The following is a 15,613-nucleotide window of genomic DNA, read 5'->3' on the forward strand; positions in this document are numbered from 1 at the left end:
CATAAAGGAAAGTAGCTTGATGAGGAGTATGAGATGTGTAACAAGCTTTTGCTATACCTGAAAGAGAAGTAAATTGGTAAAACTGGTGGAAAATTATAGACAAAAGGGGTGAAGACACAGGGACATTTGTAGTCTGAGCAGGTTTTCATGAAGCAGTTCACATGCCAGGATTCTCCTGTCTGTGCTCTAGGCTGCGCTGTGCAGGCCGCTGCAGGAAATTGAGGCACAGTTTCCTCGCCCTGTAGCAGTCATGGTGTACCTCCAACGTGTCTGCAGTTTAATGTGTTTCCAGGTGCTTAGATACAACATCTTTATTACATCTTCTTTACCAATTTATTTATTTTCACACTGCTGTCACAGAGACTTGGAAAATACAGTTAATTTTATAGATTAAATAAATGGAATAGGGTGAAGACGATAAGCCATACTCATTCTTTGTCTATCAAACTACTGCTTTTCCAGTAAGTCTCAATTTGTTCTACTTTTTTCTTATATTTATACTTCTGCTGCTAAGGATATTAAAACCGGGAGGGGAAAAAATGCAAAAAATAAAAGAAAATTGGGGCATATGAAGCTACAGGTTTGTATGAAATATGAAAATATTAATCATTAAGCTGTGTAGAAAGGTAGTATGTTACCTTTTTATCTGTGGTAAATTTAGTTGTATGTTATCCGTGTTCCATATGTTGTTTAGATGGTCAGCATCTTCTAAAAAGCAGATTTGGGTGCCGATTTATTATACATTTAACCTAGTGGGGTGACTTAGTACTGTAAACTGACTTATGCTCTGAAGAAGAAATTACTGTCCTAACTTTTCCACATCAGTGTTTCTTCATGTGTCCAGCAGATGCCCCACTTTTTCTCCTTGAAAAGTGAGTTAGTCGCTCTGTCTTGTCTGACTCTTTGTGACCCCATGGACTGTAGCCCACCAAGCTCCTCTGTCCATGGAATTCTCCAGGCAAGAATATTGGAGTCGGTTGCCATTTCCTTCTCCAGGGGATCTTCCCAGTCTAGGGATGGAACCCAGTCTCCTGCATCACAGGCAGATTACCACCCGAGCCCCGAGGGAAGCCCCTCTTCAGGTTGTTTTTAATAACACCAAAGTTTAAGAACTAGACCTTCTTTAGGAAGTAAATTTTTGTACAAGTTATAGTATTAGAAATGAATATAATTCATGCTGGCTACAATTTGATGTTTTGTTAATAAAGAATGATCAAAAATTCTTTTAATGAAACCAAGCATATCCTGTGCTATGTGATTAGGGTGGAGTTCTGAGATCCTCCTTATATGCCCATGTATTTTGTTGGTTGTATCAATATTATCTTTAATCAGGTAACTGCTTTTGTTTTAACTCCCCTCCATTTCCCTGTTGTATAGGAATTAATGACTTTACTAATGTAGCATTTTACTGAAATGGCTTCTGAAGTTTCTGAGAATTACTTTAGGAAAATAAACAGTACTTTTACCAACATCTGAGTGACTTGTTGAAAGGTAACTTCTGGCTCTATTCACAGACTTCATGGTCAAGAGGGCTGTGTTGGCTGCTGGTCAGTATCAGAGTGTTCTCTTCTACCCTGCAGGCTCTTTCTCTGATTTCCTGTTCCCTCCCTCCTTTATAAACTCAGGGACCTACATGATGGAGTTAAAGATTTGTCTCACTCTGATTTTTAGGAAAATTTTGTGTCATTGTTGAGCTCAGTGAAATCAATTGAGTAGGATTATAGATAACTTGGCTTCCCTGGTGGCTCAGATGGTTAAGCGTCTGCCTACAATGCAGGAGACCTGGGTTCAATCCCTGGATTGGGAAGATCTCCTGGAGAAGGAAATGGCAACCCACTCCAGTACTCTTGCCTGGAAAATCCCATGGACAGAGGAGCCTGGTAGGCTGCAGTCTATGGGGTCACAGAGAGTCAGGTACAACTTTCACAGATAACTTATTCTAAAGATATCTTTTGTTATTTTCTTGTTCCCTGAAGGAATGTGTAAACAGGATACGGGATTTTTATAATGAATAATTTAAAAATTATTATTTTAAGTTGGCGATTTAAATATTGGGGGAGGTTGGTGATTATTTTACTCTTTGGAGGCAAGCACGTGTTTCCTTTTTTTGTGTGTTGCCCTGTAAAGAATACTGTCTCATAGAGTAGGAAGTAACTTACATTTCACAAAACCTGTAATAGTTTTTGCCCCAACACAAGGATATATGTTCCCCCTAGGGGTTGATTATACCTGTGCTATCCAATATGGTAGCCATTAGCCACTTGTGGCTGTTTAAATATAAATTAATTAGAAGTAAATAAAATTCAGTTCAGTTGAACCAACTACATTTTAAGTACTCACTGGCCACGTATCACAAATAACTACTGTTTGGGACCGTGGTGACTCAGGTAGTTTCTATCATTGCAGAAAGTGCTCTTGGACAATGCTGTATTAGGCTAGCCATTTTTAAGAAGAGAAAGAGGTGAGAATTCTCTGGTGGTCCAGTGGTCAGGACTGTGCGCTTTCACTGCTGAGGCCCCGAGTTCAATCCCTGGTCAGGGAGAGCTAAGATCCTGCAAACCACGAAGCATGGCCAAATAGAGAGAAAGAGGCCAATGAAAGACCTGAGTTTCTTCCTTCCACAGAGCAACTTTCCCTGTCTCCTTGTACCCTTGATTAAAAATTCAGAAAAAGAAAAAAAAATAAATAAATAAATAAAATAAATAAAAGAAAATAAAAATTCAGAAAAAGGTCTGTAGTTTTGTGTATCATCACTTTGACATTTTTTTTAATGTTCATTTCTGTTTCCCAGGCTGGCAGTGATGGTGAAAGCATAGGAAACTGCCCCTTTTCCCAGAGGCTCTTCATGATTCTTTGGCTCAAAGGAGTTGTGTTTAGTGTCACAACTGTTGACCTGAAAAGGTAAGATTTGGTTATAGTTGGGGATCAACTTGAGTACATACTTTACTGTTTTCAGTTTGATCCTCTCCCCATCTCTCACTTTGCTTGCTTATGTTCTCTAAAGAAATGTATTAAAGTTCAGCTGAATGATGGACACATTTAACTTGCGTGAGTATTATGGATAATTCACAGTGTCAGTATATTGCATGTGACCACTCTGTGTTTTTAAGAACTTATTGTATGTTTACTCTATATTTCAAGAGCAGCACCAGGAGCTATTTTAGTGTAGATGCAGTGACATCTTTGACTTTACAGGATGAGCATGGAACTATGAGGAACTTTCTAAGCAGATGACTTCTCATGTGTTAGGAAACACATGGCCTATGTATCTGGATTTTTAAAGCTAAGCATGGAATTTTAGGAGGCTGATTACTGCTGTGGTCTTTTTCATTTAACCTACTTTTTAGGGAGTAATAGGAGTTTTTTATAATATGACTTTGACCATATTTGGTTAAATACAATTATAGAATAAGAGCAGTTACCTTGCTCTATGGCCCTGTGATTGTTCTTGCTAGTTGAAGGATGTTTCTAATTTTCTCTCCATAGACCAAAGTGGAGAGGGCTGTGAAGAGCCCTGATAAGCAGTAAGCTTTTTTCCTCAAGAACTTCTGTTCTCCCCTAGCAAACAGATCCGAGGCAAAGAACATTCATACTTTTTTAAAAAAAAGGTTTAAGCCAAGGATTGAGAGCATTTATACCAATAGACAATTTAGGACGTGGCAGTGGAAATGTATTCCTCTTGACACAAATGCCACAACATGCTTTGCTGTTTATTTTTTAAGCATATCAATCATGAACAGTATCCAAGAAAAAATATTGACAGGCTGTCACTTGGTGGGTAGCAGAATTCATGTGCATTCTTCTTCTGGGCATCACAAGGTGAGAATTATCTGATAGCTGTAATCCCATTCCCTGTTCTCTATTATCATTCTCTGGGACCGTAAAATTTTTTTTTTGCTTCACTTAATTAGATTTTGAGGACTTAAAATTTCTTTATTGAAAATAAGTCATAAAGTCTTCTAGGAACCCCTTTGGTTACATATATGAACATAGAAGTAAGCCTTGAAATTATAAGAATTAAAACTACAGGATCATTTGAAGAAAAACCTAGCTCATATTGGACAGGACTGTTGTAAGAATGAAATAATTTATACTTACCCTTCTATTACTGTTTTTTTCCTACACGCATTCACAAAGGGAGTTTCCCAATATAACTCCTAAAAATAGACCATGCCACCAAGCACACACCCTTAGTGTGTCTTAAAATACATGGATTCCTCCTATTCCATTTTTGGCTTGGAGCAAGTGAGTTTGACTGCCATGCTTTGAAAAAAGCCTTCTTTGAACAGCTCAATACAGTGCTTGATTGTGGTACATACCAGTAATAGCACAAAAAACGATGGGAATCTGGTTCAGAAAAGGAAGTGAACTCGTCACAGCCGTTTCTAACTCATCTGTTTCACTTTTCACTTACAAACTTTTTAAGACATTATTCCTGGAAATTGATTGATATTTGAGGGCTTGTATATGTTTAGGGCTTGTATATGTAAGGTACCCGACATGTAAAAAGTGACATGTGAGAAGTGGGATGAAAGATTCAGGGTTTCCTGACAGAAAATCTACTCCTCAAAGATATATGTTTATTTCTTAGAGCTTTGTGTTAAATCAACAGAGAGCACTGAATATTGGAGCCTATATTCTTTAGCTTTCTTTAAAAATCTTAGGTCTACAGTATATATTAAAAAAAAAAAAAAAAGCCTTCTTAAGATCAGTTAAAAATATACAGCTAGTACATGATAATGAGTCCCCTTCATTCCCAACCTTGGTCATCAAGTTCCCCTTCACAGAGATAATTGAACTTAGGTTCGGTGTTTATCATCCTTCCAGACCTTTTCTATGAGTTTCACCCTTATATGGGCTTCCCAGGTGACTCCGTGGTAAAGAATCTGCCTGCCAAGTAGGAGACATGGGTTTGATTCCTGGATCGGGAAGATCCCTGGAGAAGGAAATGGCAACCTATTCCAGTATTCTTGTCTGAGAAATTCCATGGACAGAGGAGCCTGGCGGGCTACAGTCCATGGGGACGCTAAACAGTTGGACACGACTGAGCAACAACACCACCCTTAATATGTAGTCTTAACTAAGATTTCAAAGAGAAGGTATCTCAAGAAAGTGAACATTGGCTCAAAAAAAAAAAGTCAATAGAATAAAGTTGTCACAGAAGAATAAAACATCATGTAGTAAAAAGTACCTTTCATAATTCTTAAAACTTTAAATGTGACTGTTTTTAGAAAGCTGTAGGGGAGAAAAGATTTGGTGCCCACAGTGGTTGTTTTCCTGCTTTTTCTGCTAATTGCCTAATTTCTTGGTGAAATGTACTGATGCCAGAACAAGCTGGTGGAGAGCAATAGAACTCACTGAGAGCTTTTTCAAGCCCACTCTCTGCTCTGAAAAAATGATTGTTACATGCCATTCCATCCGTAGGAACAAGCCAGTCTCTGGTTCTGGTGCTGTATGACAGGTTCTCTCTGCAGCTCAGTTGGTGTTAATGCCCACGCTGGTGGTATCATACGCCCCTGTGAGGCTTGGAGCAGCCTCCCGCTGCTTGCCTGCCAGTGCTGCCTTAAGACTTTTGTGGGAGTAATTTCTAAACCTAATTTTCGGTTTATGCTGAAATCATATTATAGAACTTTTAGATTAAAAAAACATTTGTAGGCTTTAGGAGGAATTTAAGTTTTTATCAACTGCCATTTGAACAAAAGCTTCAGGCGAATATAAGTGAAAATAATAAAGTGTGGGGCACATTTCAAGATGTTACCACATCATCAAAAGGGGAGCAACCATGGCATAGTAGAAAATGTGAGGGGCAGAGGCCTGGATCTGTGCAGAGAGAGCCCTGTCCCTGGTTTCCCTGGGACCTCGAGCAAGCTATCTCATCTTCTTGGAGATCTGCTGCTGCTAAGTCGCTTCAGTCGTGTCCAACTCTGTGCGACCCCATAGACCGAAGCCCACCAGGCTCCCCCGTCCCAGGGATTCTCCAGGCAAGAACACTGGAGTGGGTTGCCATTTCCTTCTCCAATGCATGAAAGTGAAAAGTGAAAGTGAAGTCGCTCAGTCGTGTCTGACTCATAGCGACCCCATGAACTGCAGCCCACCAGGCTCCTCCGCCCATGGGAATTTCCAGGCAAGAGTACTGGAGTGGGGTGCCACTGCCTTCTCCATCTTGGAGGTCAGTTACCTCATTTTTAATCTCAGGAAGGAGGAAGGGAAAAGTAAACTGACAATTCTTCAGTGTCCATTACATGTTAAATATCTTCACCATACTTATTAGAAACTACTCATATCAAACCATGTTCAAACCTTTCATTGAATAGAATTCATTATTTTATCACACTGGTGTTATAGGGCCTTTCTGGCTAACAAGTTCATGGCAGTGATCAAGATCTTTATTTAAAGACTTCCACTATCTTCACTGTGCTCAGAAGTTCCTAAATCAAGAGATCAGCATCATTAGAGCACAGATAAGCCTGAGAGGTAGGCTGGGGGAAGAGAAAGAAGAAAGCATGAGAACAGTAATGAGAGAGACAGTCACACTGAGACACTGACTTGGATATAGCTGAGTGTGGCCATGTAGTTGTTAGGGTAAATTCCTCTGGTTTGGGGAATTGAAAGTAGAAATGATAACTTTAAGAAATTCAGTTCAGTTCAGTTGCTCAGTCATGTCTGACTCTTTGCGACCCCATGAATCGCAGCATGCCAGGCCTCCCTGTCTATCACCAACTCCCAGAGTTCACTCAGACTCACGTCCATCGAGTCAGTGATGCCATCCAGCCATCTCATCCTCTGTCGTCCCTTCTCCTCCTGCCCCCAATCCCTCCCAGCATCAGAGTCTTTTCCAACGAGTCAACTCTTTGCATGAGGTGACCAAAGTACTGGAGTTTCAGCTTTAGCATCATTCCTTCCAAAGAAATCCCTAAAAGCAGTGTTATATTACCAGTGCATAAAATTCCTCCTCCATGATATTCTCAGAGAAAATAAGTAAATTGGAGAAAACCCCCTTAAAAGTCTGAGCAGTATTTGTTTTCATTTTCCATTTCTATCTTAAACATTGAAACTCTCATCCTTTGTGGTGTCACTAATTTCCTTCTGCTTTAGAAGTCTGCGCACCATTTGTAACATTGTATGAGTCAGACCCACAGTAAGTTGCCATTATCATGGCATAAAGTTTGGAAGATTACTATGATAGTTTAAACTTTAACAATTTTGAAGTAATTTAAAATGTTACAATGGAACTATGAAAATGATAGCTCTGTATATCTTAAAAGGACTTATAAACTCAGAACAAAATCTGATTTCCAAGTGTATTCTTGAGGTAATTTGCTTTCATTATCATGTCTCTGTGGTTCCACCCTTCTGAAAATAGTCTTTAGCAAGTTTGAGTTCCAGGTATGTCTTTAGTAAACAGCAGCTTGAATAACATGTACAGAGAGACCAAGTGGAGTGGAACAGTCCAGCCTTTTAGAGAAATCATTCATTTCCTGCTGCTGGTCAGGCAGGAAAGTACAGACTCTGTCCTTTCCCTTTGTAAAGTTGACTTGGGCTACATGAAGCCCTTGTTAGAATGGTCCTACAGTTGAAGATACGTGTCTCATGAATGTGTTCTGAATCACATGTATACTCTCGGTGTGTGTGTGTGAGAGAGAGACAGACAGGGAGAATTTCATTGCCATGTGTCTTTATGTTCTTTTTCAAGATAATTTCAAAGATGGAAATCCTGTTGAGGCCACTAAGAGCTGGATTAGAAAATTGGATTGTAAATGAAAGGTTTTCTAAACCTGTTATCATGTGTGTGTGTGAGTGCTCAGTCACTTGAGTCATGTCCAACTCTTTTCAACCCCATGGACTGTAGCCCACCAGGCTCTCTCTATTCATGGGATTCTCCAGGCAGGAATAGTAGAGTGGGTTGCCGTTCCCTTCCCCAGGGGATCTCCTCCACCCAGGGATCGAACCTGTGTCTCCTGCATTGTAAGTGGTTCTTTACTGCTAAGCCACTGGGAAAGCCCTGTTATCAGTATACATTCTGCTTATAAACTATAAATCTGTTAAGAATTATAAAAGTTGTATTTGGTACCTTTTCATAGATGTTATTTTGTTTTAAAATGATTGCTCCACAAATGGACCTTAAAGTAGACAGGGATCAGCAGTATACCGCATTTGATCACAATAAATAAAATCCTTTAACTGGTTGAACGGGGACACATAGGCAGATGCTTAGTAACTGGGATCTTGGTGTGTGTGGTTTGATGTCCACAACAATTCAGTCATTCAGTTAGTGACTTAGTATTAGTCAGAATATAGCAAATCTAGTGAAGAATAATTAATAGGAGTAAAGTGATCTGAACCAAAAGATTTGTGTTGTTACTTTTTTTTTTTTTTTGCTTATTTGCCATATACTGTGTCTAGCATTGGAGAAGGCAATGGCACCCCACTCCAGTACTCTTGCCTGGCAAATCCCATGGATGAAGGAGCCTGGTAGGCTGCAGTCCATGGAGTCGTGAAGAGTCGGACACGACTGGGCGACTTCACTTTCACTTTTCACTTTCATGCATTGGAGAAGGAAACGGCAACCCACTCCAGTGTTCTTGCCTGGAGAATCCCAGGGACGGGGGAGCCTGGTGGGCTGCCGTCTATGGGGTCGCACAGAGTTGGACACGACTGAAGCGACGCAGCAGCAGCATGTCTAGCATTCTCTTGACTTGTGTGAATTAATTTTATGTCTGAAAAATCAACACCTTTAAAGTTTTAAAAGGAAACTCAATTAACAAATAAGTCTACATCCTTAGTATTTTTTTCTATTTAGTGAGTCAACTAGTTAGAGTTGGTTATTTTTAAGAACCATCTCCAGTCTCCTGTGGCTGTGCTATACTCATTTTTACCAAGCTGCTGGAACGGAGCCACCAGCTCGAGGACCTCCAATTGTTTGTGCTGAATTAAATTTTAATTGAAGTTAAGCCACTTAAGTTGCTTAAAGTATTAGCTTCTATAAGGTGCCTCCTTTTCATTCCGTCTTTCTCTTTCTGTTTCTTGTTTTACTTTTTTCTCTTTATATATTTCCTTTTCTTCATCTGGAAACAAAATAGGCAATAACAGAATAATTTTTTTTTCATCTAAATAGAAGACTACTATAAAAAAAGACTTACTCTGATGACTAACTGTGAAAATAAATAGCCTCCGAAACATTGGAGAATATTCATGCTCTCATGTCAAGGCATGAATTCTATGCACTTTACTTTCCTAGATATCCGTTGAGGGAAACATTTGAATGAATTTGAATGAATTGCTGAATACTTATTGAAGGTCTTTTATGAAATAAACCAAAGATGTCCTGAAAATTTTAGTCATCGCCTATTCAGTTGCATTGTTTTCACATTGCAGTCCCTGTTTCTGTGAAGCCTCTGTAAAAATGAGCCTTTGTGGGTCAGACAAAACACCTGAGACCTTAGAGGACCAAGTGAGGATTTGAAGTTGAAGAATCTTAGATTCTATCTGGTTGCTAACTTGATAATAGCTTCTAAATGAGTCACTTCAGTGCTTACAGCTTGTCTGTTTGAAATCTGCTGATCTGTTTAGAGGCATTAAAGTTTCTTCTCAAATCTACTTTCACTTGGAGCAAGGACCTAACATGATTGTCCTTCATCTCAACAGTTAATCTTGGAAAATAGTATCATCACCTTAAAAAAAAAAAATCTATATAGCCTTTCAGCAGAAACAAGAAGAATTATTCACTAGTCGTGCATGGTTTCACTTTACTTACACACTTTTATGTTAATCAAATTTCTTAGTACCAGCTAATGCTAAATAACCATCAGACTCAAATAGAATTTTGAACCATCAGACTTAGAGTTTTAAAATTGTCACTTTCGTGAACACTTATATAAAGTTTAGTTCACTTTCATACCCAATATTTGATTTGATCTTTACAGACAAACCAAGTCTTATATCCATAATACAAATGAGGAAATCTAGACCCAGAGAAGTTGTGATTTATTTAGTCACATAGCTGGTGAATAGCAGAACTGTTCAATTTGGGACTTTAACCAGGTTCTTTTTATTTGGTTTTTTGGTTCTTTCTTCTTTACCATGCTAACTTTATCCTTCCTCTAACAAATATTTTTGTTTGGAAACCTTGAAAATTGTTATAATTTATTGTAGAAGCAATAACTGCTATCTATTCTGCCACCCTCCCTTATGGATTATTTTACAGCATTGATTTCTTTCTTCTCCTTTACCTAACTCTGCCCTGTTCATGAAAAAATGATTACCTTATACTTAAGCATTAATGGATGCTTCGTTAGTCATAAGAATGTTAGTGGATATGTTTTATAACTTTGAAGTGAGAAAGGTGTCTTCCAGGTGACCACAATTTGTGTGTGACAGATTAAAGGATGTTCTTATTCATCACTGGCATTGATGGAAGATATGTGTATTTTCTTTCTCTTGTGTATTTTATACAGTTTTATTAGCCCTCCTTGCAGTGATGAGATACTGTTGTTCTTTCTTACCTTTGTGCTACTTTCTTAACTTTTTTAAGTGTTAGGAGTTGGAAATAAATATATAAACCCTAAATTGTTAGGATTTCCAGACTCTTGATTTTGTGTATGGTCTTTCTGAGTTGAGGAGGAAAAAAATTGTAAGTGGGAACAAATGGGATTCTGAGTGAGAATATGAGTGGGTGACTTGAAAACTAAGAAGACTACCATCTTGGACATGCTGGACCCTTTAGTGATCAAAGACCAGGTGGTTAAGATGATGAGTAAGAAGGAATAACAAAAAGAAATGAGTGGGAATTCCCTGGTGGTCCAGTGGTTAGGGCTGCCGTGTGCCCATGCCCAGGTTCAGTCCCTGGTCAGAGGAACTAATATTCTGCAAACCATGCAGTAGAGCCAAAAATAAAAAAGAAACCAGTGAAATGAAAAACAGAACAATTCTGATTTGGAGTTGAGTACTTATGTAAAAGTTACTGGAACCCTCTAGTCATACCTCACTATTCAACTGAATGTGCATCTGGAAGACTTGCTCACGTTCCATGTACTCTGATTATTTGGTGCTCAACTTTACCTTGTCCAACCAAAGAATGCTCAGTAAAAGAATAAGAGTTGAAAATCAGATCAGATTTTGACTTTTAAAAGCTCTTTTTTGGAATTTAGGTTATTGCAGAAGTTGATAAATAGTCCTATTTTTCTTTGGCTTGGGAAGGAGATATGCTATAGAACTTGAGTAGAGGGAGGCCCTGAGTTAGAACATTTGAGCTATTTGGATGATTACCAAGTCCTTGTATTTTTTATTGGAATATAACAGTAGATGAGGCACTCTCCAGACATAAACTGACAAAATATTTTACCTTCATGGTGCACTTAAAGATATCCTTTATTTTATTCAAATTGTGTGCATTTGTGGTAAGGAGGGAAGGAAGGTCTGTACTAGGGGAAAAGTTCTTGGAAGCAATGCGTTATTTTTTTTAAGTTTTTAAAGTTCATCTTCTTAATTATAAGAGTTCTCAAACATATACAAAAATGAATCAACTTCCTCATAACTTCAGTTCTGTTATCAAGATTTTGCTTCCATTTGCTTTGTCCCTTTTTTTTTTTCTTCCCTGAAATATTTCAAAGTGCACCCCAGGAATACTGTCATTTCACCTCTACTTATTTCACTGTATATCTCCAAACAGTAATGACATTTCCTTACCTTACCAAAGCACTTTTCCCCTAGTACAGACCTTCCTTCCCTCCTTACCATAATGCCATTAGACTATCTAGTTCCCAGTGTATAATCCAGTTTCCCTGTTGTTTAGTCACTCAGTCGTGTCCGACTCTTTTGCAGTGCCATGGACTGTAGCCCCCATTCACCTCTGTCAATAGAATTTTCCAGGCAAGAATACTGGAGTGGGTTGTCATTTCCTTCTCCAACAGATCTTGCTTGAGACCCAGGGACCGAACCCGCAGCTCCTGCCGTGTCTCCTGCATTGCAGGTGGATTCTTTACCGATAAGCCACTGGAAAGGTTCCCCTCCCCCCACCCCCACCCCAGTTTCCTTAGTTGTCTCCAAAATATTTTCTCTTTCACTGGTTTGTTCAAATTAGGATTCAAACAAATTAAACTCATATTTGGTTGTTATGTGTCATAAATTTTTCTTAATCTACAACAATCCCTTCTAACTCCCACTTGTGGCTTTTTGTCCTTCTGCCATTGACTGGTGAAAATCCAGTTAGTTGAACTGTAGATTGCCTCAAATTCTAGATTTGGCTGACTGCTTCCTTGTGATATCACTTAACTTTGTCCTGTAACTCCTCATGTTTCCTATAAATAAACTTTTTGGTCCCAGGACCCCTTTATTCTTTTAAATTATTGAGGACCTCAAAGAGCTTTCAGTTAATATTGATTTTACTATATTAGAAATTAAAATGAGGAATAAAATTTTAAAATTTCTATTTAAAGTTAGAAATTTAAAATAATTATTTACTAATTCATTTAAGTAGAACAATCATGAATTCATTGTCATCTCAGTTATTCTCCAAAACAAAATTAGTGAGAAGAGTGGCATTGTTTTATATTTTTGTACATATCTAATGACCGCCTTAATAGAAGACAGATTCTTGTATCTGCTTCTGTATTTGTTACTTTGTGATATCTCCAAGTAACCTATGGAAAACCCCACTGTACAACACGAGAGTGAAAAAGGTACATGATGTCTTTGTATTATTTGAGTGGTTCTGACCTCATGGACTATCTGATGAAAAAGTGAAAGTGAAAGTTGCTCAGTCGTGTCCAACTCTTTGCAACCCTATGGGCTACACAGTCCATGGAATTCTCCAGGCCAGAACACTGAAGTGGGCAGCCGCTCCCTTTTCCAGGGGACCCTGGGTTCCCTAAGGAATTCCCTGGCGGCTCAGATGGTAAAGTGTCTGCCTACAATGCGGGAGACCTGGGTTCGAACCCTGGGTCAGGAAGATCCTCTGGAGAAGGAAATGGCACCCCACTCCAGTACTCTTGCCTGGAAAATCCCATGGACGGAGGAGCTTGGTTAAGCTACAGTATGTGCGGTTGCAAAGAGTGGAACATGGCTGAGCGACTTCACCTTACCTGGTTCCCTAGATTGCAGATTGAGAGACAGCTGCCCTAGGAGGCTTGATTTGGTAAGAATGGTTGTTAGGTGGTGATGTATGCTTCATGTTTTATCCTTAGGATGCATACCATATCTGGTCGTGTTATTGATTCTAGGATTCATTGGGCTTAGGTGAGGCATTTTGCTTTTTAATAGGGCAGCAGTGGCACCCCACTCCACTACTCTTGCCTGGAAAATCCCATGGGTGGAGGAGCCTGGTGGGCTACAGTACATGGGGTCGCAAAGAGTCGGACATGACTGAGGGCCTTCACTTTCACTTTTCACTTTCATGCATTGGAGAAGGAAATGGCAACCCACTCCGGTGTTCTTGCCTGGAGAATCCCAGGGACGGGGCAGCCTGGTGGCTGCCATCTATGGGGTCGCACAGAGTTGGACAGGACTGAAGCGACTTAGCAGCAGCAGCATACCAGTTTTACCGTTCTTATTAGTGTTCTGTGTATTTTCAGTTTTTCCTAATTAACAGGAAAATGTCTTCATTATTTAATTTTGAATTTCTTGTATAATTTTATTTACGGACATTTTTCCATGTGTTCACTTACCTGTTGCTTACCAATTTATTTTGACCTATACCTATTAGAATTTTTTAATTTGGACAAAGTCCTTCTTAATTACTGTCACATTTTGTCCATTCTGTGTTGCCTTTTATCTTTGTTTGTGCTGTCTTTTATATATTAAAGTATTTTAATACTAGTCAAATCTTGTGATTTTTTTCCCATCAAGTCTGGACTTGGAAAATGGAAAGGAAATAACCCCTGAACTTAATGGAACACCTGAAATGTTATGGAAAAGGACTGTGGGAATCAGCTACTCCTCTCCCTTATTTAAAAAATAAAAGGCCTTGAGAAGTAGAAAAGTTATAGTTTGTCCAACTTTACACAGTGAGTTGGTGCCAGGGTTTAGACTAGAGACTGACTTTCCCAAGTCTTCTTCCCCTCATTCTATCTCCATTTCTAATAAATACCTCAGTGAAATTTGGAACATGAATGAAGAACTTTGTAATTAAAATCAAAGATTTAAAATTTTCTTATCATAAATTACATGCTTTGTGGAGGTTTGCCTCTTACTAGAATACTGTTGTGGCTGTTATACTTAGTGGAAAAAGTATATTTTTTCTTATTCATTTTTATATACTTTAAAATTTAGAATCACTCTGAGAATGTAAAGTCGTGTTGCCTTCTTTAGTTAGAGTTAAAAATGACCTGATTTTGACCACTGTTTTGCCTAACAGGAAGCCTGCAGACCTGCAGAACTTGGCTCCGGGGACCCACCCACCATTTATAACTTTCAACAATGAGGTCAAAACGGATGTAAATAAGATTGAAGAATTTCTTGAAGAAGTCTTATGCCCCCCCAAGTGAGTATCCAAGAAAATATGCCTGGAAATATTGCCGTCTTTTTAAAGCTTTGTTTTGTCTGGCCCTTAGAGACATTTCTCTTGATTGTACTTAAGTTAAATTGTCCCCGAATTAAGTTGGAATGACTAGGACTTCTCTTCATTCATTTTAAAGCTACACAGATGTCAGAACTGGCTGCTGGCTAGGCCCGTAAGCCATACTAAGAGAGGTAGGAATCGGATTAAGCTGGTGAATACCTGGTGAAAGTAGGTTTGGGATATGTGAGATAGGTCAGGAAAGACTGATTATTTGAGGTCCCAAAACGAGAGTGAAGTTTAAGGATAAGAAGAGATGGGGAAAGACATACTCACGTTGAACCCAGCCAGAATGTCTAAGCAGGAGTGAGGTACAGGTTGCTGGGAGATTTCCTATCAGGTTATTTTAAAGGTAATTTTCTGAAGCTACTACCCAAGGGCATTAACTTTTTAGACTGTGTCCCTGGGATTCCGTTTTTATATATATATTTCTTAGAGGTGTTCTAGATCCCCTGGTCCTGCATATTAGCTCGCGTGGTTAATGATTTTAAAGTACTCAACTGTTGCCTATAATGTGAGATGTAGTTGAGAAATAAATGTACTGTAATGATGGTTACCTAAATTGCAACTATGCAGGTTTGCATCATAGTGTAATCTTGGCATAGATTCAAAGCTTCATTGATTTCTTTTAGGCTTTTCCAGTTTGATTATCCTGAAAACCAGGTTTCTTTTTTTTTGGGCCCAAGCCTTTTCTTGTTAGTTGTCTTTACTCTCCACACATACAGTTAAATTTCCTTGGAATGGGATTATTGAGTTAGAGAGTTCTAAAATAATAGTTACTCAGTATTCCTTCCTTCATTCATTGGTTTATTCTTCAAACAGTTACTGGGCAACAAAGCTCTATGGATACAATATGAGATAGTTCCTGCTCTCCAGAGGTGCAGTTGAATATGGACAGATAGTGGTGCTATGGGAAGGTGAGTGGAATCAGGAAAGGCTTTAGAGAAAGAGATAACATTTGAATTAAGCTATAATTGAAAAAAAAAAAGATTGGCATTCAGCAGGTGAATGAGAAGATGACAGACATTCCAAGCAGAAAAATAATTTTGAATAAACTTTCTT

General features: G+C 38.7%; 1 protein-coding gene across 1 annotated transcript in view; it reads left to right on the plus strand.

Moving 5' to 3' along the window:
* The first annotated feature begins 2,733 nt into the window (after nt 1-2,733).
* The window catches only part of CLIC4 (chloride intracellular channel 4), a 39,500-nt gene continuing 26,620 nt past the window's right edge, over nt 2,734-15,613 (plus strand). Inside the window, exons 1-2 of the mRNA XM_010830070.1 lie at nt 2,734-2,901; nt 14,351-14,476. Coding sequence (XP_010828372.1) covers nt 2,771-2,901; nt 14,351-14,476 — 257 coding nt within the window. The 5' untranslated portion in view covers nt 2,734-2,770. The remainder of the gene's footprint in view (nt 2,902-14,350; nt 14,477-15,613) is intronic.

The sequence above is a fragment of the Bison bison genome, unplaced genomic scaffold (genome assembly GCF_000754665.1).
Source record: "Bison bison bison isolate TAMUID 2011002044 unplaced genomic scaffold, Bison_UMD1.0 scf7180017864516, whole genome shotgun sequence".
Classification (NCBI taxonomy): Eukaryota; Metazoa; Chordata; class Mammalia; order Artiodactyla; family Bovidae; genus Bison; species Bison bison.